The 27,496-nt window shown below is 37.8% G+C and overlaps 3 protein-coding genes across 4 annotated transcripts in view; 2 read left to right on the forward strand and 1 right to left on the reverse strand.

The window, feature by feature from the left end:
• The first annotated feature begins 186 nt into the window (after window positions 1-186).
• Window positions 187-26,552, forward strand: rgs22 (regulator of G protein signaling 22). The gene is made up of 25 exons (XM_088006053.1): window positions 187-278; window positions 6,164-6,223; window positions 6,314-6,342; window positions 6,428-6,490; window positions 6,565-6,750; window positions 6,828-6,913; window positions 8,205-8,371; window positions 8,560-8,968; window positions 9,048-9,209; window positions 9,308-9,401; window positions 10,819-10,938; window positions 11,996-12,097; window positions 12,761-12,955; window positions 13,751-13,861; window positions 15,620-15,795; window positions 15,889-16,051; window positions 17,553-17,723; window positions 19,498-19,548; window positions 20,155-20,307; window positions 20,436-20,615; window positions 22,197-22,367; window positions 22,462-22,671; window positions 25,414-25,507; window positions 26,162-26,245; window positions 26,319-26,552. Exons 2-25 carry the CDS (start codon window positions 6,202-6,204, stop codon window positions 26,372-26,374), a joined length of 3,255 nt encoding a protein of 1,084 aa, XP_087862179.1. The 5' UTR covers window positions 187-278; window positions 6,164-6,201; the 3' UTR covers window positions 26,375-26,552.
• fbxo43 (F-box protein 43) lies at window positions 189-5,796 on the forward strand. Its single transcript, XM_088006055.1, has 6 exons — window positions 189-278; window positions 1,051-1,897; window positions 2,759-3,469; window positions 4,675-4,774; window positions 4,980-5,177; window positions 5,262-5,796. The coding sequence occupies exons 2-6, from the start codon at window positions 1,071-1,073 to the stop codon at window positions 5,508-5,510; spliced, it is 2,085 nt and encodes a 694-aa protein (XP_087862181.1). The 5' UTR covers window positions 189-278; window positions 1,051-1,070; the 3' UTR covers window positions 5,511-5,796.
• vps13b (vacuolar protein sorting 13 homolog B) overlaps window positions 26,550-27,496 on the reverse strand; it is a 298,354-nt gene continuing 297,407 nt past the window's right edge. For both annotated transcript variants that reach the window (XM_015003945.2, XM_015003947.2), the window contains exon 68: window positions 26,550-27,406. In XM_015003945.2, the coding sequence (XP_014859431.2) occupies window positions 27,158-27,406 (249 nt within the window). In that variant the 3' untranslated portion in view covers window positions 26,550-27,157. The remainder of the gene's footprint in view (window positions 27,407-27,496) is intronic.

Below are 27,496 nucleotides of genomic sequence, written 5' to 3' on the forward strand. Positions count from 1 at the left end.
GAAGTCTAAGGGAACAACAACAAAAATTTACCTTACCTGCTCCTGTTTTCTGTTTGACCAAAGCACAATGGAGACTCCGTTGCTGTGGTAACCACCCACGGAAGACCAGCTGAACTGATCGGAAGCACGTGACGCATCCCATAAGGCTCTAAATTTGAAAGCGATGGCCGTGTGTGCGTTGGTGAACATGTAGCAGCAAAAAAGGGGTGGAAGCCGTGGCCTGGAACTGAACCTGAGGTAATAACACGGCCTTCGTAGCAGCTCAGTTCTTTTACAGGGTAAGTTTTATGTTTAACTGAAATACCTTTTTTTTTTTTTTTTAATAAGTGCGTCTCAACTTGGAGAACTCTACAGCTACGTTTATGTTGTACTAGTTTCCCTTGTCTTTACTCAGGTGTGTTTGGGACATGCTAATTAGTATGACTCTTATGTCTGACGCAGATGAGGGGCTCTCACAGTGTCTTGTTTATTTTAAAAAAATTAAGTTTTCTTGTTAATTTTAAATATATATCGTAACTAAATGCCAACATACAACAGACTTCAGTTTGGCGGTTACAGCTGTGTTTGTAGCGGCATCAGTGCTCGTGACGCAGGATTTAAATGGGCGGCACCAAGCTCTCATAGCAACGCTAATTAGACAGCTGGACCTTAGAGATGTACCAGATGGACTGACTGTCTTTAGCAACTGAAAGCTAAAGTCTGTGGCGACTTTTATCTCGCTCTTCCCCTCAAAAATACCAGCTATCTTGACGCAAACATGCTAAAGCTGGGGTTCTTACGTTATCTGGAAATGTATGGAATTTTAATTTAGCATAACGTGTTTTTATCCCGAGAAGTATGGCAAAACAAAAGTATTTGAAGAGACCATTTTAAACAAAATGGATTTATACTCTGAAAATTCACTACAAACTGAAAGAGTCCGTAAATATATGGACTTTTCCCATAAAAAATGTATAGTAATCTAGCTTTCCAGCTAAAATTTGGGCTTGTATATAAACCAGTCGACACATCTAGTGTCAACATTTTAGCTGTTTACTTTTTCATCTTCAGGTCACTTGACAACCTTTCTCATGGAACCCTTGTGTGGAAAACTGAGGGCAATGCAGTGTACTCCTAAGTCAAATATCAACCCACAAAGCTACAAAGGCCAGCATTATAATGAAGACTGTTCTGACAGCGGACTCTTGGGTTGGTTCCAGAGCCCAGGGAGCATCACCGGAGTTGACCTCTCTGGCTCGTTGTCCCCATCGGAACTCATTGAAACTCCTAAAGAGAACCTCAGGCTTCATGTCACCCCTAAAGAACAGAGCAGAGAATCTGTTAAGGTGTTGGGCAAATACACCAGAGAAGCAGCATCTGTAGTGAACTGGTGTGAAACTCCTAAACTAAACAGAAGGGGTTTTATTCTGCGCCATAAACTTCTAACATGCAAACCCACTGTAGTCAAAAATGACAGCACAGGATCACCAATTACTACAAATGCTGAAGCCTCTTTGAGTAGGAGATCTGAACACTGGCTCAGTGAATCATTTGACTCTCTAGATGTTACATCTGGTGGGGCCACCAGGAGTTTAAACATGGGCCACGATCTGGCTATGTCTGGCAGGAAACAGCGGCTCCTCTTCACGCAGGTGAGGACGTCCACCTGCGAAGACGGCAAATTCAACACTTGCCTCCTCTCGTCCTTTGACAGAAGCGTTTCAATCATTGAATCAGATTTCAGGGGGAACATTTCATCTTGTCAACTTGATGTAGATACTCCAAGCCATGACAGTTTGTTCCCTCTCTTAACGAAAGAAAACTTTCTATCGCCAATAAGCAGTGAAAGCAGCATTTTGTGTGACGGCACCAGTGTTTTCAACACGCCATTGTTTACCCAAACACCTAAAAACATCGGGTAAGTTTGCTTTCATTTCATTACCATTCCCTCTTATCCATTTCTTTCATCTCATCTATATAAAAGGAGGCAGTAAAAAATATTGACTAGTGAAATGTATCCTTGTCAGCCTAATGCTATTAAATTCCAAAACATCAACTTACTAACGATGAATAAAGTGCAGAATACAGTAATATTTAATCAGTTCTCTTTCTGTTTGATCACTCCATAATATGGCATCCTAAGCACCCATTTTTCATTTTAATCGTCTCTATATGTAAAAATCACTTAAGTAAATAAAGTTCACTCTTAAAATTGTTTTATTTAAAAAAAAAAAAAAAATCTTTCCCATTTTCTTTGTTGTAAAAGTGAGACATTTCAATCTCCTAACATTAGTATATGTATATATATATATATATATATATATATATATATATATATATATATATATATATATGCATACACACACACATATCAGTTTACATTTTGTCTTAAAGATGAAATGGAGGAATCAGAATGGATTTAAAAGGCAGTTGCTGCATCAGCAGTTTAATAAGAGCAATAACAAAACTGTGAATGACTGGATTAACAATTTGAGTCGGAAAGTAGTATTGAAATGATCCTATTTATTTTTAGCTTGTTTCCCTCACGTCTTCTAGATTTTGTTCCCATTCACAGTGGATCTGCTTAACAAAATTTGTTTGTGCGTTCATAGCATAAACTCTTAGGTTTGTGCCTCTGTATAAAGACACTGTATGAGGAAACTTTACACAAAGGTGCTTTATACAGTACCTATGTATAAATTTTGTCATTTGCTGTAAATGTTTACAGAATTGAATTTGAAAACATTCTAATCTTACCATCCTTCTAACCTTGAAACAGGTCGGTGAATGAAGACAGTGGCTTCAGTTCCTTAACGCTTGATAAATCACAAGACTCCTCAGACCATGATGGCTCATTCCAGGAGCTTCTCATTTCTGCTTCCAAAGGAACCGGTAGAACTCTGACTCTGACTGATGTGAAGAGGCGCTCCCGTTTGCATCGTCAACACCGGCTTTCCACTCTTAAAGAAGGTGGTTCTCAGTCCGAGGAAGACCAAGCAAATAGAAAGCATGAAGATCCTTCTAAATGTAGCAGCCATTCTACTGATGATGTTTTCGCTGATGCCACCCCTTGCAGCACAATGTCTGCTAGATGTTTTAATAACCTGGTTTCTGGAAAGCATGACCCTCACACCCCACTGGGAGACCCTTCATCCACGGATGCAGATCCTGCTCATCATTCCATGACTCCTCTCAAAACAACCCCAGTCAATCTATCTCTGACTCCAGCCTTGCAGCTAGTTCATGCTATGTGCCAGTACAAGTTTCAGAAGTCTGCAGGTCAAAGTCCCAGTCTGAAAGAAGAGTTGAAATTCACAGCAGCATTAGCAAAGACTGCAATGATGTTCAGGACCAGTATGCCTTTGGCAGGGCTGATTGGGAGAAAGATGGGCCTGAGGAAGCTGGATATACTGACGGAACTGAAGAAGAGGAATCTCAGGCACATCTTGGCTAATATGTTCAGCAAGCTGAACTCAGAATGTCTGTACAGGTGATATGTGCATTTTTATTCAAGTAATTCAATTCACAGCCAGTCCCAAATTCTTTAGATATTTTGTAACTTCAATCTAATCCTTTCTCAATCGAGTCTGATTTAAAGTACAAAAAATAAAAGCAGAACAAATACTTAAATAAATGTACAGGTACATCTAAAAGAAATTCAGACATCAAAGTAAAAGTTCAATATTTTGGTCACTCATTTTAGAAAGTTAAATGTATGTCATAGCGTGAAATATTTAAAGCCTTCTATTTCTTGTAATTCTGATAATTGTGGCTTGCAGATGAAAACCTAAAGTTCAGTATTTCAGAAAATTGGGAAACAAAAAAAATTGCAGCATATTCATAGAAAGTTAAGTGGTAAGAAAAGGTGCACCAGCAACAACCACCTTAGGAGGGCCGTCAAGCAGAACCCATTCGAGAATTTTGTGGAGCTTCACAAGTATTGGCCTGAGGCTGACTCAACTACGTCCAGACGAATCCTACACTTATGCTATAAATGTCGCATCCCATGTGTCAAGCCACTCCTGACCTAGAGATGTCATAAGAATTTGACTGTTGTTCAGAGATCAAAGATCTGTTGTTCAGAGTTTACTTTCATTTCAGATGAAAGTAAACTCTGCATTTCGCTTGAAAATCAGGGTTGTGCAGTTTGAAGAGTGGAGAGGAACAGTGTCTGCATTGCTTGAAGTCCAGAGTGAAGTGTCCACAGTCGAAGATGATTTGGGTCACCGTGTCATCTGCTTGTTCTGGTCAACTGTGTTTTGCAAAATCCTGCAGGAATGTTTTAGAGCACCTCATGCTTCCTTCTGCTCACAACTTTATGGAGATACTGATTTCATTTTCCAGCAGGACTTGGTACCAGCCCACAGTGCCACAGGTAACTAAAGCTGCTTCAGTGACCATGGTGGTACTATTCTTGATTAGCCAGGAAATTGGCCTTAGCTTTAACCCCATAGAGAATATATGTAGCATTGTCAAAAAGACGACTCCAAACAATTCAGATGTTTAAAATATTCTGTTCCTAATTTCTGATGCAACCCTTTTCTTAAAATGAAAATTACTAGAAACAAAGGCTTAAAACATTTCACACTGACAAAATATGAAACTTTTTTCACTATACTAGTTTTTGAGCTATTTTTTGCATAGAATTATGTCCCTTTTGAGCAGATCTTTAGAATTATTGGTCTTTTTTGACAGGTGTAGTCTAGTTTGCAGAAGTTGGAATGAAATTATTGAGCAGGACCACCAAGCTAGCCTGAGGAGAAGGATCCATCTGGGTGAACTAGAGGATCTTCAGGTACTTCTCTGCAATCATAAGTGTTTTTTTTTTGTTTTTTTTTACATCTACCAGTGCAGTGGTTTAAACTGAGCAATTATGTCATTTTAACATGATTCATAGGATGGACTATTCGTTTCAAGCAAAAATGCTTGAATGCATGAGCAAGATCAGTGTTTGCTTGTTTCTTGTGATGTTTAAAAAAATTTTTTTGGTGGTGTTACAGTATGGTGTGGGTGTCCTCCAAATCTCTGAGGGGGAGACCAGATCAGCTCTGTCAAAGAGGTCAGCCTTAAAGAAGATTCAGGCCCAGTCCAGAACCTCTAGCTACTGCACCCCCCAGTCGGCAAACAACACTTTGGCCACGCCACAGCATGGCACTTTAAGTACAGGCAGCAGCACCAAACGGGACAAATTTCTGGAGGCGAGTTGTGAATAATCCAGCAAAAGGCAAATTTTCAGTGCTCTATAAAACCTTTAGCAATGACTTCATTTAACTTTCTCCCAGGTTGCCAAAACCCTCTTCCATGATGAGTGCCTCAAGCCTTGCCCTAGATGTCAGCATCCTGCAAGGTGTCACTCGGTGAAAGGGGAGGGTGTGTGTAGCAGAGTCGACTGTGGCTTTCAGTTTTGCATATCCTGCTTGTGTGCTTTCCATGGGTCCAGAGAATGTGGCAGTCAGTCAGCGGGCCGTCGCAAGAAGGACAAGCTTCTTCCAGGAAGTGCTCAAAGCAAGCGAAACGTTCGAAGACTGTAATTAAATCTTTACTCCAGTTTGTCATGTGGACAATTTTAAATTGCAAATGATTACCCCAACTTTTTACAGCAAGTTTCTAAACGATGTCTGCGCTACTGAATGTCTTTACTTAAGCACTTTTCTTTCAGCACAGATTTTTAACTATGGAATTGGGTTCTGATGTACTTTGATTACTGTTTTTTTTTCTTTTTTTCTGTAAGTTTGAAGTAGTCAGGTTTTACAAGTGCGTGTGTGTGTGTGTCCAGGTTACTTTTTTTTATAATAAATTGCATTGTTTTTCTAAAAATGCCTCACTTCTCATTTGTTAGGGTTTTACATGGTTTGTTCAAATTGGTTCATTGTGGTATGGTGCCATCTAATGCCATAAAATGTGAACTGCAACAATGCCATTTTAATGTTACTTTTGCTATATACACGAGTTTAACATTAAAGTGATTTTGTAAAGTTAATGGGGCTTTTATTTCTTTTTTTTTTTTTCCACCTTTGACCATTAACATTGATGCAGCTTTGCAGAAATAACTTAAGTGGCTTCTGTTTTTTCTAGTTAATCTTTTACAATTGTCTCTGTGTTGAAAATGAGTCCATAGCAACCTGGACTGTTTGCAGTTATACCACGACACCAGTTTAAAAGTGACTGCTTTGCTTGTCTTTAGAAAATCTAGAAGATGCCTCTGAATTTCTAAGATGAACAATGTGTGGAGTTACTTCAGCTGGTAAGAGCAAAAGCTTATACTTTCAACCTTCTCGAACATTTGTAATACACTACGCATTTGTAAATTAGACCTTTTTCTTTCCATTTTAAGAAACCCCCTTTCTTACTGCTGAAAACTTTGTGAGTAAACATTCTCATTTTTCAAAGAGCTACAGCTTATGTTTAGCAGAGTTATCTGTTGCTGAATTGTTTTGTCTTTTTACAGAAGAGCTATCTGGCCTCAGATGACGTACTGGTTTACTATTTCAATGAGTTCTTAAGTCTGCCGGTAATGTAGGCACAGGATATAGATATCTTCATACAAAAATAGCTTAAACCTTTCTAATGCCCATTATTTTTCAGTCTTTCTCAGAAGCTTTGGTGTACAACCAGCAATCTGGACTTTTTGAGGTGGCGACTGAAAAAGCTGACATTGTCGCCAAACAGATCAGAGCTACACTGAAACAATATAAATCATTACTGCTTTCTGATGACCTAGAAACATTTTCCAAAATGCCACCTGTACCGGACATCTGTTTCACTGTCACTGTAAGAACTTGTATAGGGAAAACGGCTGACGTATAGATTAAATTTTTCAATGTGATTTGAGTAATGTGTCTTTGCAGTGCCTCAGCAAAGAGGAAGGAACTCGGTGGATTACGGAGAAAAGACTACCTTTCTTCCTGCAGAGTGACTTCTATCATGAGTATAGGTACAGTTTTACATGCACCATTTTAAAAAAGAAATTAAATACAGGGTAGATCAGGCATTTGTGATGGCCACTCCTCAACGTTTTGTTTTAGTCACTTCTGAGCTAATTTGTCAGACAGCTTAGTTATCTTCCATTTGGAAGGCCTATTTGTCCAAAACTTTCCTTCTTGTCTGATATCTAAAAATGTTGCTTCAGTCTTTCAGACCTATGTTAATTCTTCATGAAGGCATCTATTTTTGAAATTGAACCAGTTCTCCTGCAGCAAAACATCCCCACAGCATGATGTGCCACCACCATACTTCACAGTTCTTAGGCTTGTGATCTTACCCATGTTTTCCTCTAAATGTCACTATGGTTATTTTGGCCAAACTTATTTAATCATAACCCAGGAATTGTTAGGAAATGCACTTTGACAGGATATGTATGTACATTATGTAATTTTTGTCCTTTTATGTTTTGAGTGAAGGCTTCTTCCTCTTTGAGTCGCCTTCCAGCATCTCAGAACTTTAACTATGGATAGAAATATCTGAGAATGAAGCTTACAAAGTTATGACGTCATCTGGGCTTTCCCAAACTGTTATAAAGGCGTAGTAACCTTGGTGACAGTAAAGCTCTGACTTTAAGGAAAGTGATAAAAAAATAACCTCCCCCCCCTTTTTTTTTTTCAAATTAAAATGATTGCATATTAGGACCATTATAGATAGAGTAATTAAAAAACAGTAAATTTCTACCAAAAACTAAAAAATTTTAAAATTTATTTCAGAAAAAAAAAGTTCAAGTTTCTGAATTTCAAAAGTTGCCAAAAAACCTTTGAAATTAATCTAAAAAAAAAAAAAAAAAAAAAAAAAAGTTGGGGATTTGAGTTTCAAAAATCTTTTTTTTCTGGAAAATTTCTGAGATCTCAAAATTTCTTGCAAATTTTTGACTTTGTAAACTCAGAAACTTTAATAAGTCAAAATTTCTGAGTTAAAAAAAAAATATTTTTTTTTTAGTGGAAATGTTTCCACTAAAATTTCCTCTGGGTTTTCTTTTATATCTACATTGCCCAAAATATGCTGTCATATTTTTGCAATTTTGAAATTCTAGCCTGTTCTAGAAATATCAGAGGGAATGTTATGATGGTTTTGAATAAAAAGTAATATTTTTGTGTTTATTGTTTAAGTTCAGAAAAGTGATTAAATCATCTCTCTACCAAGTAAAAGCAGTAATAAACATGGCAACATTCAGTTGGTTTCTAAATTAAGCAAGCAAACATGTGATTTAAGATTTTGTGATGGTTGATTTCTTCCAGACTTGCCAAGCTGCTGTTTCAGTGGAAGCCAACCTTTTGGAGCCTTGACTGGAAAAACTGGTCAGATGAAAAAGACATTAGCAGTCATGCAGTCTCAGAATTGCTTGATTACTCTTCTTCTGAAGAAGATTCTTCAGATTCTCTGGAGAGTATATCACCGGAACCAGGTAGATTTTTAGATGTAATACTGTTAAGTTAAAAATGTCATTTATTTATTTAATTTATAGATTGAATTTGTTTTCTGACAGAGATCAACAAGGCTTACAACAAATGTTTCTGACGTTAAGAAGTCCTGTCCATCTCATACTGACTCAAAAACACATTCATTTTCTTTTTTCCTCTTTGTCTTAATCAGCAGTTGAATGTGAGCAAACTCAAAAACTCAAAAGCTCATCTCACCTGTCAGCGGGTCCGTCAGACAACCTGACTGCTGAAGAACAGCCAGCGTACTTTGCTGGTAAAGTGGTTGGAGGCCAGCCAGACTTCTCCAGGACAGATGACCAACACGAAGCAAAGAAAGAGAAAACAAAACTGGCGAGGAAGAAATCAACACCATTAAACAGCGCAAAGGATAGTAGAAATAAGCAAGCAGAGGTTAAGAAGAGTCCTATTTTGTGCTGGCAAGCCTCCAGTGCTGATGAGAATAGGCCAGGCTTGGATGAGTTCAAAGAGTTTTTGCGAGGAACGTCAGGAGAGAAGCTTCTAAATCTGTGGATGGATGTTCAGACACTGATAGCGTTGCAGACGGAAGAACGAAAAAAAAGGTAAAACATTTGTATTTTTATCTGATTCAATCATCTTGTCTCATGTGATGTAAAAAGGTGAATGTATCATCTGGCCCAGATATTTAGTTCTGTTGAGAAACTGCTACCTGAGGAGCAGCAGTCCTTCTTGTTTGAATGGGGAGCTGCTTGCAAGGTTGGGGCTGACTAACTCCCCCTGCTGGACAGAGGAGAAACTGTTGTCGGTTCAGGAACTACTAACTGAGCCTCTACTCAGCTACTGGTGTGGTCTACAGTTTAGATTTATATTCGCATTTAACAGAGTCCTGTTCTATAGCGTGCAGCCAATTAACATGCACACTTCATCCACCTGTCCTACAGGTTACCTCGGTATTGGATGAAGACGTGTTGCAGACAGCCTGGCAGTCACTCTGAAGAGTATCTGTCCCCATTCCATCATTCTGCTATGACTCAGGTAGGCCTCATGTCATTTCACTGGGTGCTTATTCTGAGCCAGGGTGTTCAAATCTTTTCAAACATGGACCAAAGCCATGTTACAAAACTCAACTCGAGTACACCCCGGCCAAAAAATAAAAATAGTTTTAAACTCTGAAATCACAAATGACTTTTTTTTTCCTCCTCAAAAATGAAGTAATCAAGAAATATTTTAATAAAATACAGAAAATTGTCAGATTTTCTTTTGTAGGAAAGGAAGGTGTAAATCAGTCAAACTTCAAAAGGGTTTCACATGCTTTCCTTATTGAAAGAGATACAACTATTTTACTTATTTATTTAGGGCTTGACTGAAAAAAAACTGAAAATGATTTAGTAAATTCTCAGCAATAAAATCATGAGTTAGTTAGTCTTTATTTTAAAATTTTTTAATGTCATTAAAAGCAGATTTGGGAGCAGTATATATGGCATAAGTCAATGGACAAATCTGGTGCTTAGACTTCTTGTAATGAGCAGTGAATCAGTTAGTCCCATGATAAATTAAAACAAGCTCAATAATTTCCATTTGCATGATTTATCATTTTTCTCTTTATTTTTTTACGAAAAACTGGATGACAAAAGTCTTCAGTCTGATGCTTTGGTCTCAACTATCTCTTTTCTTTTGAAGAACATGTTTGTATAAAGAGACTTCATAATTCATTTTGTTTATTGCTTCTGTTGTTTTGTTTATTTATTTTGAATATTTAAAATTTTTTCCAGCTTTGGTGGCACAGGGGTAAAGTACAACCCACGTAAGGAGGCCTTAGTCCTTGATGTGGATGTCACAAGTTTGATTCCAGGCCTGATGACCTTCACCACATGTCTTCCCCCTCTCTCATGACATACTTTCCTTTCTAACCACTCTCAAATAAAGGCCACTACAGCCAATAAAACCTTTAAAAAATCTTCCAATTCCAGTGTTAAATGTTCACTAGAATTTATAGTTTATTGATCTTTGAGAATGTGTTCTTGCATTATTATGCCATTACCATGATATCACTTGAAAATTGTCTCAAAACAGCAAATATTATCATGTATCACAATAACATTTGGAATCATTTATCATCCAGCAAAATTTGTTATTGTGACAGGCCTCGTGGTCCTATATTCTACCAAGAAAGTGAAGAGAAAGCAGAAAACCTTATTAAAAGATGGATACTTTGTGTTGTATCTGACATTTTGTGATAAGATTTCAATTTGTGGCTCATAGTTTTGTCCTAATAGGAAAAAAAGTCTTCATCTTCATGGTCCATCTGCACTGGTGGGTCAAATTCACATAACATTGGGGCTGCACTTTGAACACCCTTGTTCCAAAAGCTGGCTGTATTTTTATTTTTTTTTAAGATCTTAACTTACAATTTTATAAAGTAACTTATACTGTGGTGTATATATTTCTTAAGATGTCTGCCAAATGTGAGACACCATTTGGAAGAAGAGTGAAACCGATGATGACGTCTCTGTTTATTGAGTTCCGGACTGGGCTGTACTTCACACACTACTGTGAACAATCTGGAAACAAGGTACAAACAAAAATCTGAAAGGTTCTGCTAAACAGTTGTGCTGTGGATACGTGATATTACATCGCAAAGGCAATTCACTATTTTGATACTTTAAAATAAATCCAAATACTGGTAAATGAAATACAACTCTGAGCCCCTTTGAACACCTTAATTTTTGCTCAAAATATTTAAGTAATTTTTTTATTTTCAAGTCGTGTGTGTGTGTGTGTGTGTGTGTATATATATATATATATATATATATCAGAGAAAAATATTTTCTGAAAATATTTTTTAGATCTAGTTATAGATTATATGTTTTACAGTTTTTGAAATCGTTAATTCTTTAGACTATGGCTTAGATTAACAATCTTCTCTTGAATAACTTGCCCAGACAACTTGACTGTCATTTTTGTTTTACGGACAGTAGATTTATTACAAATTTTACTAAATATTTTTGACATTTCAAACATTTTTGCTCCTTTAGCAATGGTGGTGGGGAGATATAAAATAATAATAATTATATTGCCTAATATTTAGCTCACCAGCTGCTTTGATTTGTTTGCAAATAAGATTTGTTGAATAGGATCTATAGAACATTCATTAGTGGCTGTGATGAATGTTTGTCTGATGTGTTTTAGTTGTACTGAACTGACTTAACTGTACTGTACTGTCCCTAAATTATTTGCACTTGTACTTTGTCGTACATCTTTGGTAAAAGGTAAAAAGAAATTGAGGGTTTATGGTTTTGAAAAGAATATCATTCCCAACAATTATAGATGGAGACCATATGCCAAAAAATTTAATTCTTCCATTTTTTAATTGCATCTCTGTTTGATTCCAACATACCCATAGACTTTTAATCTGATCAAAAGGGTACAGTTTAATGATGGAGTCAACTCATTTGTTTTTATCCAAAGAATTTCTGACCATAGGGATGCTGCCTTTCGTGGAATTTTTTTAGGCCCAATATCTAAAAAAGTTTAAAAATCCCATTTTACATTATTGATATTATGGTAGGTATATGCTGACCCATATGGGCAAAGTAAATATGCCAATGTCTCTTTGTGTGTGGTTTTAGCTCTGGGTAAATGCAATTTACTTCTGGACAGACCTGCAGCACTACCATGAACTGTTCCACCAGGAGCGAATGGACCCCTATAGTGTGCAGAGAGAGGCACAGGTCAGTACCTGCAGTACCTGTCCTATCTTTATGGAAAAATCACCAACTACTACAATCAATCAGATTGATTGATTGTAGTAGTAGAATGTTTTTTTAATGTATTCTAAGCCAACAACCAGAAGAGAAATGTAAAATTGTTAGAGGTCCAAGAGGTGCTTTTCCTTCCTCCCTTTTACATTTACACAGAAGCGTCATTGCTATCCCAATTACGGCAATATATTGAGACATTCCATTCATTTGTGAAGCCTAGCCTCCACCATTCTCAACTGTGTCCTCTTACTACTCCTGTTTTAGGTGGAGAAATTGCATTTCTCATAAAAACAAATGAGTTCCACCCACAGTTCTTTGTGCCAGCTCAGTCACCTAGAACCATTGTGCTCGACCATGCTGGGACCAAGGACAAGAGAAGAATGTTTCGGTCCAGAACACATCACAGCGGGAAGCTGACTTTTTTTAGTTCACCAGAGAGATGACATTTAATGTTGTTTCCTTAGTACCACAGCCAGGAGGGTTAAATGAGTGACATTTATTTGGTGTGGTGGCAGCTCTGATGAGCGAAAGTGGTATTGTAAAAGCAGAGAGCAATGGTGATGATGAAAGTGATTGTGGTTTTGCAGAAAAATGTTTACTTGAAAAGATTTTCTCGTCTCTCCTCCTTCCCAGGTCCTTTATTCCACATATATCTCCAGCTTTGCAAGGAGGAGCATTAATGTTAAGACCGAAATCAGAAGAGAGGTGTACAACAAACTGCAGCCTGCTTTTGAGGAGCTGTTTGATAGGGTGGAGGAACATGTGCTGGACATCCTTCTGGAACCGTGGACACAGCTGAACCAGAGGGACAAAGAGTCATTTCAGCAGGTGCAGAACAACATATAAACAGTGGAGATTTGTATGGATAAAAATAACATCAGGACCTATATCGATATAAATACCTGATCGGGGCATTTCTAATCGTTTGTAGCTGTAGTTTAATCTTACTTTCTGGTTAGTGTAGTTAGTATTTGGTAGGGTTACAGTGCCTGGTAAAATATTCACATACTTTCAACTTTTCCATATTTTTGCAATACAAATCTAAACTTCAACATATTTTTTGAGAAAGTGACAAACCAACACGATGTAGCATAAAATTGTGAAGTTTAATCCCTGGAGACAGCCGTATGTTTTGGAATAATTTAAAAGATCAGGAACTGAGGAAGAGCATCTCTCTCCACTATGGGGCTGACCAGTTGAGACACAGCCTACAAAGGTCTTGTTCATGTAATTGCACACAAAGGTGGTTTTAAAAAGTGTTGACTCAGGTGGGCTGAATGTCAATGCATGGCACCTTTTTCAGATTTTTGGTTTGTCATAATAATCTTTATGTATTTATTTTTTTCAATTGTACAATTATGCAGTACTTTATCATCTCCAGTTCACACATCACAAAATCCAAATAAAACACATTTTAAGTTTGCAAGGGACATAAAGACACTGGCATAAAGGTACTGTGAAGGCTTTTCGATTTAAGCAGTCTTACAAACATTAAAACAAGTAAAATAACGATAACGATGTCCTGTTTAATATTCAGAAAATCCTAACCTGGATCCAAATTTTAAAGATCCATTACCTGCAAAAGTTTAATCAGTTAGCTAAAGAGTTATTGTCTGCGTCCAGGTGCCTGTGCACGAGGAGCAGCGGTACTTCTTCAATACAGAGTACAGAGAACTCCTGAGGCTCTGCAAGGAATCAAAGGAGCACCAGAGACGGATCAGCAAGCAACAACAGGTCAAAGAGTTCATAAACACACTGAGAAATTGCAGAATTATTATTTTTGAGGTCTCTATAGGTATGGAAAAATAATAGAATTTTCAGATGTCACCTTGACCCTTCTAGGCTTGCAGCAAGATGATGGTGATCTATTATAAGTCTGTTGTTCAGAGTGTCATCTCTTCATTCGTCATCTATTGGGGCAGCAGCATCAGAGCAAGGGACCTAAAAGGGCCCAAGAGACTGATGAAGAAGGCTGGTTCTGTTCTGGAGACAACTATGGAACCTCTGGAGATGATAATGCAAAGAAAGATTATGGACAATCCTGTTCGTCCTCTTCACGAGACTGTCTTGGGAAGGTGGAGCATCTTCAACCAGAAGCTTCTTGAGATTCAGTGTGGTTCAGACGGCTTCAGTAGATCTTTCCTGCCAACAGCCATCTCCATCTTCAGTGTGTCTTTGAAGAATATTGATGAGCTACTGCAACATTTAATTTCCCTTTGGAATTAATAAAGCATTTTTGAATTTGAATACTAGGGCTGGACAAAATGGCTGAAAAACATATTACAATATAAGCATTTCATATCAGTCAATATCAATAACTGTCTATCAATAATTATTGATTAGTTTTTTGTTTTAAATATCTGAAATGCTGCCAAATTGGTGCCATGACCTTTCCTCATGTATCCATAGTTTTCAATCTTTGCCATTAGTTTTTATTTTTAAGGAGTTATGAGGCACTGTGGCGAAACCTTAAATGACTACTGCACAAGTTACTCAACAGGTTGTTGCTAGGTAACCAAAGAATGAGTGAGTGAGGTAGCTGATGCCGCCACTTTTGCTTAGCTCGCCATGAGAGGTTGATTAGCTAAAGCCTTTCCTCTGTGTACATCCCCCATTATGCTTTGTGATTATGGATCAGAGTTCAGTGAATATTCTATACAATGAATACTGAATGTTCTATCAGATGTATTATTTATTGATATTGATCACATGTTCATCACATTTACTATTACTGATTTATTGTCCAGCCCTAAGTCAGACTTTGTTCTTTTGTGTAAAAGATAAACCCATCATTAGTTCGTCCATCCATTCACCTTTTTATACAGGGTGGCTCACGAAAAAGTAGCCCGCGTTGCTATAGTATTACTGGTGGCCTTCCGTAAGGAAAGAAAAAACTTGAAATGCCAAAATCTTTACTCATTCTTTACAGAAAGTGCTGAAAATGATCCCCTTGTACGTCAATGCAGTTTTGGGCGCACCTTAACATATTGTCATATATGCGACGCAACTCTGGGGCACTAATGCTCTGAATTGCATTACGAATATTGTCTTTCAACTGCTGTAAAGTTTTCGGGTTATTAGTGTACACTTTGGAAAAATGTACGAAAAGTAAAAAAAAAAAAAAGTAAAAACAAAAGTAGCTTTTTTGTGGGTCACCCTGTACATCCATCTGCTAATCATTCATCCATTTCTTTTCATGGTAAACATTTGTATTTTTACCTTAAAACTGTGAATTTAAGGACAGAGAACTCTATAAATTAAATAGATGGAGTTTTGATTTGAAAACTGTGAAAGAAGCCTTGAATGGAACAGACAGAATGGATGTACCTGGAACAATCTTCACCTGTTTCCTTTGGAACAAAGCTGAATATCCTTTGCTGTATCACACAGCAACCATCCTCACAGATAAACTGTCTTTAGAGTACTCATTTAATGGTGTTCTTCCCTTCTGTCTCTCTTATTTTCTCTTGTGTGTCTCTTCATGTGGAGCAGCAGAGGTCCATGAATCTTCCTATATCTATCGAGCCATTCCCTTTAAAGAGAAGCCGAAACGCTGGTCTGTGGTCCAAAGTGGCTGCAGTTTTCCGTGGTTATCGTCTATTGACCTTACTTCGTCAGCCTCAAGAGATTGGACATTTCATGACTTCCTTGAAGGAAAATGATGCCAGGTAAGAGGTAGTACCAAGCAGAGAAGTGGTATATAGAGGAAGATGAGATTTATTCGAAGGTTTAATTTTTTATTTTTTTTTGTTCCTGTGCAGCATTCATCTGAGCTGTTGGTTGGACCTAGAGCGGTACAAGGTGATTTCTAAGACCGACAAGAGCTTCAGACAGGAGAAGTCAACTATGATTGTTAAAAAGTACCTGAACGAAGACTACTTCTTTGGTCCTGGCAGCCCTGCCACAGAAAAACAACAGAAAGATGTATGTAACATTTTATTTAATCTAACTAAAAATCCACAAATTTTTTTACACCAATAAATGTATCCAGGTTTTGTAAACAGAGGCTGCAGCAGCTTCAAAGAAATGTTTTCTCACTTTCCTCTGGGATCCTGGGTGCTGCTGGAGAATTGGCAATAAAACAATCACCTGAGAATTAAATGGTTTCTATTCAGCTTCAGAAACAATAATTATAAGTTTAAATCCATCTCAGATTGTATTTCTAGGCTCCAGGATCATTTCTAGATTTACCTCCCAGCTGTTCAACGTAGCGTTTGGATTTATGGTCCAAGCTGAAATTCGGGCTGGGTCAGGCCAGACTTTTTGGCTTGATGGTTAGAGTCCGACTTCTGGAGAGAGTTTAATAAGGTTGCAACACAGAGAAAACCAAATGAGAATGTTTGATATAAAGTTGTGTTAATCTATTTATGATGGTGTAAATAGAGGAGCAGTGCAGAAGTTCTCCAGATGGTGGTAAGTGCAGGATCCTATCAACCTCCACATCCTAGATTTGCACTTGACTCAGCATTTTACAACAAGCAACAAGATGGAGCTGGAAGACAGGAGATGTTACACTGCTTACTTAAATGGTGGTCTAAAAACAGTAAGCAGTAAAATCTCAATTAAAATAACATGTCAGGTTTACTTTAGACTCCGAGCCCCTAATTAAAGTGAATTAGTCAGGTCGGCTCAGGCTCTGACAAAATGCCTAATTGCTTAGGTCAGGTTGGATTATTTTAGGCCTGATCTAAATTTTAGTTCAGAGTCTATTACATCAGCTCAAAATAACGCTCCGAGATCAAACTGACTTCATTCACAGGACTTACTCCGATTTCTTGAACAAAAACAATATGTTTGTGTTGACATGATCTAAACTGTGGGGCAAGATGTTTGTGATTTGTCAGCATCATCCTATAAATGCCTCCAAAACAATTATTAAAATTGCTTTTAAATTAGAAAGCCAGTTCTACTGCTTCTGACTCTATGGGGGTTGACTCTGGCAGCTGTTCTTATGTCTCACTGTTGGTTCTCTTCTGTGTGTGCAATGCAGAGAGTATGACAGCTTTACTGCTTTGGCCCTTCACTCGCTCAGTCGCTCAGTCATCCAGTCACATAATGCCCCTCTTTCATCTCCTGATTCCCACTCTGCAACTGGTTCTCATTTCAAAAGCCTTACGAGAGTAAATGAGGGCAAGCAGGGCTGTGTGCGCTCCAAATAAAAAGGAAAATGGAATAAAGGAGATGTAAGAAAGGAAGAAATCATCGTATGAGGACTGAAAAAAGCTAGAAGATTAAGGGAAGAGTTTGTGGGAATAATGCAGAGCACAGGCGGAGATAAGAAGGGGAGAGTGTCACTGTTGGGTTTCTCCTTTATGCATTTACTTGTACATTTACTTGTCACGAGTTTTTTTTTATGTCGTTTTAAACAAAATATGATAAGCATTCCTTTCCCCCTCCTTCTCTGTTATGTCTTCTGGTTGTGTAGATTCTAGTTAAAGCAGGTGGAGAGGAGAAGCTGCAGTCAGAGACCCTCTCAAACAGAGTCGCTATTGCAATCCAGGAAATAATCCGACCTTACCTTGAAGAAACGTGGATGCCTGTGTTCCTCTCCTCAAAAGAGTTCGTTGAGCGACACAAAGTAAAGGAAAAGGAAAAGGTAAAAATCTTGATACCTCACATTTGACACCAACATTTCTGACAATAAATAATTGTTGATGGACAAAAAAAAACAAAAACTTCCAATGCTAGAAAACAGGTTTAGGCACCTTTCTACCTACATTCATTTTCCTATCCACCACTGGGTGGCATCCTGCTACCTTTAGTATAGACATTCACAGCACACAAGTTTTAGAGGAACTTTAGCAATCTGGACAAAGTTTAACCCCTTAACGGTCACCCCAAAAACGCTTACATGTAAGTCAATGGACTCATGAACACATTTATAGCTACATTGATATAGCAGCTAATAATGATAGTCTGGTGCTCCATTATTCACTTCCATTATCATTAATAAGTATAACATGTATATGTACAATATTTGGAGACTTAATATTATTTGTTTTTCCAACAGTGTTGTTTTGTATTTTAATCTAATTAGCAAATGGTGTCATGGAATTGACTTTTTTTTCTAGCAAACACAAAAGATAAAATCCAGACCCTTTTACTGCAAAGCAAAAATGTTTTTCTGCTCATTTTCCACATTCCATCAAGTTACAACCACAAACTTCATTATATTGAATGCGACGTACTAACACTAAGTAGTGCAAAATTGTGCAGCAGGAGAAAATGGATAACGTGGTTTTCAATTTGTTTTACCAAGTCATAGTGTCTGAAATGAAAAGCCTGGAAAGGAGTGTGTTGATCAGGGAAGCTCTGAGTAACTCTGGAGGAGCTGTAGAGATCCACTGCTCAGCTGAGAGAATTTTTTGACAAAGCAGCAAACAAAACAAAAACTATTCAATGAAGGCCTGCTTGTAGGTTGCCATAGACCACATGGGGTACAAACAAAGCTCAGTTTGTGTTGGAAAAATGAAGAATACACATACTGTGGCAGTATTGTGCTGTATTTTGGGGTTTTGCTGTTTTCAGCAAAACCCCAAAATACTTTCTGTTCAAACTACAGTGAAACGTTATTTTACAATGTATTTATTAAAGGAAGCTGAATACAACTGCATGCCACACTTTTCAGTCATTTGTTCTACTTTCACTTCAGTTTTGCACGTATATTTTGCAACAACATGGGTTAGAATTTCTGGTTGTGATCTGACAGTATATGAAAAAGTTCTGAGGTGTGAATTATTTTTTTTCAAGGCACTGTGATTTTATTAAATGTTTCAATGACATACAGAGAATGGACTGGACGGACACTTTGTGTTTTAAACGAAAACGAATTGTCATTTGATCTCATTTAGTTTGCCAATAATTGCATTAAATATTTCAGAGGCAGTTGTGATGTGTATCATGTTTAAAGTCTGTATAATGGATGTGCCCACTGACACACGCACACACACGCATACACACATTAAGGTTATAGGATCGGCCACTGAACGCCATTACTGGCTTGTCGCTCTCTTAGGTTGCTTCTTCGAGTGGAAACACATAAACTGCAGATTCTGCTACTCTGCGGCATTATGTTATCAAGTTTACTGGGTTTAGTGACACAGATCTTCTCATTAGGTAATGAAAGATAGATGTAGTTTAGCATTACAGTCTGAAAAGTGAGATGCAGGGAAGGGTGGAAAAGATGTTTAAGAGGTGAAATGAGGAGAAAAGGTCAAAGGAGGAAGATTGGAAAGAACAAATGAGATTGAAGACAAAGGAGAGAGGGATGCAGTTCTAGTGACAGGGAAAGAGAGCACCACAGGGACATGTGTGAGGCCTCTCCTCGAGGTCTTGATTCCTGACTCTTTGCCTTTGTTTCTGTGTGGCAGATTAAATCAGACGATAGAGCCGCACAGCTGAACCGGATCAAAGCAAGGAAGGTAAGAAGAAGCCCTTCACGAATAGAGAGAAATGAGGAATTTCTTCTTCGCTAGGCATCAGGGATTTTCAGGGAAGATTTGGCTTTAAGCACTGACTTAAATTTTTTTGGGCTGTTACATTAGGCTTCAGGATGTTTGCTTAGCTAACTTTACTTTAACTCATGTCTTTTTCAAACAGATTTAAATATTAGCTGAACTTTCATGTGACAGAAAGGGGCAGTGTTATGTAAAGTTGACATTTTGAGCTTTACATCATGCGATTCCCTCATAAAGGGAAATTGTTGTCACAGTTGATGTATGCATTATTTTTATAATAACTGAAGTTAACATAGTTACTTAAATGTGCTATAAAATGGCACTATGTGCCAGGAAAATACATAAAATACATTATGTAGTTAGCTAAAGCCCTTTTCTTTAAAGGGAGAACCTGGATTTCTGTAAAGTGAATAATAAACACTTTTCTTTAAAGGGAGGCTACTCCCTTTAAAGAAAAGGGCTTTAGCTAACTACATAATTGTTTCTATATTATGTTTTCACTGGCAAATAACATGTTTTACCTATTACCAAGGAACTGATTAACATTAAGCTCCCTGTTTTCATCTGGAGGCTTCACAGATGAGTACCTCCAGAGATATCCTTCTGTTTCGGAGAGCTCTTCTCAACCCGTCCACCTGTAAGCAGTTCCAGGACTATGTCTCTGTGAAAGGAGAGTTACTGGAAAATGACGTGCGCTTCTGGGTGGAGGTGCAGAGATATAAGGTGAAGGTCCAGAAGCTTCTGTGCTGGCAGCTGCACAGTCCTCATACCTTCAGAAATATGACATATTTTCCCCAGTGTGTGTGTGAGACAGGTCCTACAGTATTACACTCATTTCTCTCTGAATACAGGACCTCTGCCATTCGCACAGCAGTATGGTCATAATCCAGCATAAAATCTCCACAATCATCAACTGTTTCATCAACTCTTCCATCCCACCATCTGTGCAGATCAACATTTCTCATGATCAGGCTCGGCGTATTCTGGAAAGGCGCCGTGAGCTCGGCCCTTATATCTTCAGAGAGGCACAGGTACTGGCTCTGTGTGTGTACTCGTTTAGCCATTCTGTTTAGGACCTTCTCTGGAATATTTACCAACCTTCTGAAGACAGATGGGTCTTATGGGGGCCAAAACCCAGTACTAATGTGGTGGACCCCCTTGTTTAGGTTTAGTTTTGGTTATGATAAGGTTCGACGATATGGATGAAAATGTATATCACAATATAATCGTTTCAGGGTTTCCCCCAGAAAACATGCTAAGCCTGATGGTAGGGATGCTAGGACAGTCCTCCAGCAGCCCACTGTGTTTTTGTATTAAAAAATGTCAAAAGTTATAATAATTTGGAGGTGCAGGAGCGAGCATTATAATATGGAAATAATAGAGGCCAACGCACAGTTCAACTGTCAACCTAGCTTAATCCGTCTTTACTGTCACTGTTTAGTAGCAAACAACATTTACCCTGTTTGTCATACCAGTTGATATCAATAATTACACTGGGTTACAAAAAATGTTTTTTGGAAGTTGTCTGTTTTTTTCCAACTGAACTAGGACTATTTTGCAGCGCTGAATCCAAAACTGACGTACATTTTTCTCAATCAGGTCAGGTTTTTATTCTAATTTGATTTAGAGAAATCCGATCTTCTGACTATGTTGATTAATTTTTTTTTTTACATTATCAGTTTATTTCTGTTAATATTTATCATCCAAATAAGGTTTTAGGAGAAAAAATTTTCTAACAGAATTTTATTAGTTAAATGTCCCAAAGCTGGATTTCTGTAAAGTGAATAATAAACGCTTTTAAGGGTAAGTTCATGTGAATTGCACATTACGTCTCTGTCTCTCTTCTGTCCTAATAGCATCTCTCCTCCTGCTCATCACTCATTGATCCCAGATCCTCAGGAAACTGATCCATATGTGGAAACAAGTCCTGCATTTTGATGCTCGTGTTGCATCCATAGTTCAGAAAGTTGACCTGATTGAGCAAAACCAATGGGATTTTTGAATTCAACACATCAAAATGCCTCTAAAACAATTGGAAAATCCCAATGATTTTTTTGGCTGTTGACCAGTGTTATTGATTTTTTTTTTTGTTTGTTTTAAATATCTGAAATACTGCCAAACTGGTGGCAATACCTTTCTTGTTTTATCCAGTGTTTTCACTCCATGCCATTGTTATGAGTCACAGTGGTGAAACCTGAAACTGCTGCAGCGTAAGTCACTAAAGCTGGTTGTTGCTGGGCAACCTAAGAGAGTCAATTATTCAATGCCATCTACCTAGCTTAGCTGGCTGAGATTGAGTGGCTAAAGTCTTTCTCCTGCCTACATATACCCGAATGTTGTGTGGCTGTGGATTGGAGTTCAGTGAAATTATTGAACATTCTATCAAATGTCCATTGATATTGATCACATGTATATTGCAATATACAGATGATTTATTGTCTTGCCCTATTTTAGGAATATACTGGTAAGTGTTTGGTTTAGGCAGACATGTAGTTACTAAAAAGAACAGATGTTAATACAAAGTCCTAATATGGGAAGAAACACGAATATGTGTGTGAGAACAGTTAATAAAACCAAAATTTATTATTCTTCATGCTTCTCTGCTTATCCAGATAGCTGTGTTCAGTGAACTGCTGAAGCTTTGGCCCAAGTTTCAAGTGCTCAGCAGGAATCTCTCCAAAGCAAAGCTCATTCCCCTGCTGCAGGAAAAGAGAGCCAAACACAGGGCCAAAATACGGAAACAGAGACGGCTGGAGGAGGAGGAAAGTGAAAGAAAATTACAGGTGGACCCAAACAAACAAAGAAAACTGAAGTTATAAGAAACCAGATTGTACTGCAAGATTAAAATCTGAACTCATTTCAGTCCTGTATGACCAGTTGTTACAGGAGGAACGGGAGAAACAAGAGTCCTGTGTTAGTTCGGAGAAGGATGAGCGTGACAGTAATAACGAGTCGGAACAAAAAGACGTATCTAAAATGCCTCGGAGGTCACACAGCAGCTTCAGCATCCAACGTACCATGAGCCTCCAACTCGACTCCCAGATCTTCCAAAGACCCCAAAGCTCATTGATGATTCACGCAGAACCAGTGAGAAACTCTTATCTGCTCTTAAAGCAGGAACTTTGTGTGTTTTTGTGAAAAAAGCATTGTTATTCTTATTTGACTAAACCATGGTAGCCCAAGTGAAAAGCAAAAGCATTTCCATCAATCATTCCTCAGTGTTCATTATCAAAATCCCAATTATTTTTCTTAAGTTGAACACTCTTCTATTCGAGATGGTCCATTTTGTTCAGAATGCATCTATTACTGAAGTAAAACTCCTTTAATGGCAGCTATTGGTTCCAGAACTTAGATTATTTTCAGGGCCCCGAGGTTAAACAAGCACAAAGTTTTGACTGACGGCTGCAAAAACAGTTTGTCTTTATTAACTACAGTCATGTGGTTTTCAACAGTTTCTAAGGTTTTATATAACTGGATTTAATATATTGATCTGGTTTTCATAAAGTTCTAAAATTATTCAAATCTTCCACACTGTCATTTAGTCAAGAAAAACAATGTTAGATTTAATGCAAAAACAATATAGCAATAATATGAAGTGATTGTTTCCTGTTTGAATTTATAGGTTTCTCATATTGTTGTGTAGAAATTTGAGACCAACGTTTATATACCAGTATTCCTTTTCAGTCAAAAATAATAACTTGGATTTAAATTGTGCTTTTTCAAAAATAAAAAAAGCCATAGATGATAAGGTTCTAGCTTTACCCCCAAAGCTGCAGAGGTTGATGAGGGACAGGAAGTAGAGCCATGGCTCAGGAAGCTGGCATCTGAAGTGTGTATACGACACCTACTGGTGACCTGAGGTGTTTAGGGGTTTATAAGTGAAGACTAATGAGAGTGCAGGTGAAGTGTTGTTGTGTTGTCAGTTCATTCCAAGTTCAGTTCAGCAAGATTAAAATGAACTGATTCATGTTCATAGTTCACCACCTCAATGTTTGGACTATGTTTACAGCTCTACTAGTTCTTGTTCCTTTGTTATTTCTCAGAGACAAAATGTAGAGAATATATTAAATTACATAAAATGTCACTCACAAGTTGACATATAGACAATGCCATTAATTGTATTGTCTTCTGCTGTCTTTGCTCCCAAAAACTGTATTTCAGCTAACATAATCTGACAATTTTTTCTTTATGAAAAACGGCCCCACATTTGGGCAGTGTTTATAACTGTGGTCACTTTTAGCCCTCAGCATAGATGGAATTTGCCAGATTTTGAATTTTTTTGTTTTTTGCTCATTAATTGTGCTGCTATTGCACAACTGAAAACCTCACAGTGATTGTGCCAAATGCTGAAAGTTGAATTTGGAAAAATCACTCACTCATTACTTTTTAAAAATTTTACAGCCATAAAATTAAAATACATAAAAACAAATTGCCTGGATATAATTTTGGTCATAACTATATTTCTCTTTAATAAATCCTGATTCCATTTAAGTACATCAGCTGCCAAAATCTTACAATCATGTAAATTAAATACATGTGTTCTTTCAGTTACTTATTGCATAATGGGTCAGAGAGGAGTTCATTTCACAACTTCTATTCCACATCTTAGTTTCTTTTTTCACCCATAAAACTAAAAATAATGTGAAGACTGATTATTTCTACTGTTCCCCACAGAGGGAAGATAAAATCCTCGGGTTCTTTCTCACTGACATCCAAAGTATGCCCTTAAAAATCTTATGTTCTTATCCAAAACGATTAATAAACATTGCATTAAACCTGCAGTATGTATCTTATATTTTTTTAAATTATAAAGTTTACAATCTGTGAAAATTGAGCTCCTCTGCCTTCACCCAGGGTTCCCAGAACTAACTATATAAATGAACCACTCAAACAAACAATCAGAGCCAGGAGGAGGGTCTTGCTGTCAATTACTTTTGCCCTCACCCCTCCTACTTGCTCTTTTCTACACTGCAGCTGACCACAACTGTAGTACGACTAAGCTACCAATGATGACAGATAAACAGTTTTCCTGAAACAATAAGTTGTTCCTTAAAAACTAGTAAGTTGTCTTTCCACCATTGGCTCAATTTTTTGGGGGGCTTATCTGCCTCATAATGTCATGACAGTGACAGTTTTAATACATATGGAAAATAACATGTTTTTGAAAAAGTTATACTGCAGCTTAGAGGTAAGCTCTATGTTTACTCTGTTGAAAGTTGTCAAAAATGTGAAGTATTTTCCATTTTAGATTGGTTAAGCTTCAATTTAGCTGAGTTTTGGACATGAAAGCCTGTCCAATGCTTTGTTGGAAAATCCCTAAACATGACCTCGTTGCAGTAACCCAGCTAAATTAGAAATGACTAGTCCCAAGTAATATTCTTAAGGTGGAAAAAAAAAAGACAGATTTGATATTGGCATGGTGAGACAACTATTAACGTCAATTAGTGGGACACTGATGTCCTGCAGCAGATTCCTGACGGCCATGACAGAGTGGTTCTGTTCTCTTACTGCTGAGCTGGAGTTAGATGACCCATGCTTTGATTCCACTCAGACCAATAGTTGTGAGGGTAACTAGGCAAGGGTTTGATGTTGAGATCCAGTTATGTAATAATCTGACCACGTCCTGTTAACATACCTGTATGTCCCAGGGCAGCAAGCTATCAAAACTGCTGGTGTATGAAATAAAGTCTGAATTCAGGGAATCCTGAACAACATTAAGCATTGTGAAATGAATACTGCAGAGAATGTTTGTCGGCCTCAACCACAAACTTAAACGAAAGAGTTCAGTCCAGTAATGGAACCTCGTTAAAGCTTGACATTTCCTTTCAGCTGCTGTGGTCATACTCCAAGTACATGGAAGATCAGCAGAAGGAGGGGGAGGATGTGCTGAGTTTGCTTGAGAATTCTGCCTCCACAGATTCAGGTTTGCAGAAATTTATAGCCAATTAAGTTAGTTTTACCTAAAAGTAGAGATGCACTGATCTGATGTTATCTGTATTGTCTTAATGCTGAAAAAAAATTCCAGATGGGGTATCAGTGACGATGTCCCCATCAATAAGGGCTGATCTATTCTAATTCTATGCTTTGTGTTCTGAGTGACATCATGCATTATTTATTTTCCATTGGTATTCTACTCCTTACTGCACCCACTGAACGGATTAAAGTTGTGTTGTTTTTCCACGTCTGACCAAGCTTGTGAAGTTATTGGTACTAGTGCAGAGTTATCACATTTGTAATTCACCCTTGTGCGTGCGAGGACTGAGGCAAACGTAGAGGACTGTGGAAAATGATACATGTTTTACGTGTGTGGGGTCGGTTGGACCCCATTTCTGGACACAAGGGTTAAGTCTCTGTAAAAAAAAAAGTCAATCCAGCTGTTTTTCTGCATTGATGAATCCCTACCTAAAACTAAATAGATACACGGATTTAGAGTGTTGGCTTACAATTTAAATGCAATAAATTAATTTGGCGACAGTAAAAATCACAGCTTTACACATAACCAAGGTGGTTTGTTGTACATTAAAAACTAAAACTAAATGTTGGGGCAGATTTTTACCACTAACTCTCTTCTTCTCAGACTCCAGTATCCTCTCAGTAAACAGTAAGGAAGGCTCCCAGGTGCCATCAATTGCCTCCACTAGGAGGTTCACCAAAATGAACAGTAAGTAAACTCATTGACGATGCACTTGAAGCCATTTTATGTAACGAGCTTTACCTTTTCTATTTTATTACAGGAAGGGTGAAAACATGTCCCAACCCTGGGCCCAGGAGGAGCATCCCTGCTATCTGAGCAGGAGTGAAGGCTGAGAGAGTAACTGATACATTGATTATAAGTTGAAGACGTATGATATTAGAATATTTCTTATTCAGGCCTAAGCCTTATGGGGCCTGCTGATTGTGAAAGTAGTGATGCCCACGGTTTCAATACCTTTTTAGCTGCACTAAAAATAAAAGAATACTTCATGTGAGTTACATTTTTTTTTATTAAGAGTTTTTAAGTTTCAGATCAACAATTGCATTTCATAGAGAGCTCAGTGACACCATAAAAAAAGGCAATATGTTTGCATCAGTAGGGTTTGGCATGAACACAAGGTACAAATAACAGTGTTTTTATTTTTAAACAAGTATGTTACATCATTGTAAAACTTTTGGTCAACAGCTGGTATCTCTAGAGTCCATCAACATGTATAAATATTGCACTTTACATTGGCATGGGATAATTCACAGAATGTCAACACAGCCTGAAGCAGTTTCAGAAAGAATGAAACATCAAAGTGCTTGAATATTTCTGTCTGACACTGAGGTTTGTTTTGGACTAACTTGATGAAACTCTGCTGTAGTGTTCTCTATTCTGCATGCTCACTGAAACATCAGAGCTTACATTAAAAGGATTTTTACACATCCATGTTTCTGTAAGAAAATATTACTCCTAAAACTTTATCTCTAAGGCATGAGTGACCAGTTACATAAAAAAAGGATTAGTTCACATGGTAACTGTTAGGAATTAAGCACAAAGTGAAAGGGTTTTAAGGCAAACATTAAATGTGGCGCATAGGTCAGATGTGAAGATTTATCAGTGGAATCCGATGCGTAGAGCTTTGTTCTTCACTATAGTGAACTTACTAACAAACACCTTGGCAAAAACAGGATCCACCAGGTAGCGGTAACACTTGGTGACAGAGGGTGGAGGTTCTGCAAGGGTGACTGGAGGCTGGAGCTGAAGAGAGGCGGCAGACGGAGAGACGAACTGGGAGGCTCGGCTCACATAATCCACCAGGCGCTGATACTGCTGCTCTGATAAACGCTCCCGGACGCCGTCACCCTGCAGGGGGACAGAGGTCCTGATCAAGTGAACTCTGACATCAAGAATACATAATGTTAACTATGTTGTCATGATAACTGCAGACCACAT

This window comes from Poecilia mexicana, unplaced genomic scaffold (assembly GCF_051168715.1).
Source record: "Poecilia mexicana isolate PSO_F unplaced genomic scaffold, ASM5116871v1 scaffold_6, whole genome shotgun sequence".
Lineage (NCBI taxonomy): Eukaryota > Metazoa > Chordata > Actinopteri > Cyprinodontiformes > Poeciliidae > Poecilia > Poecilia mexicana.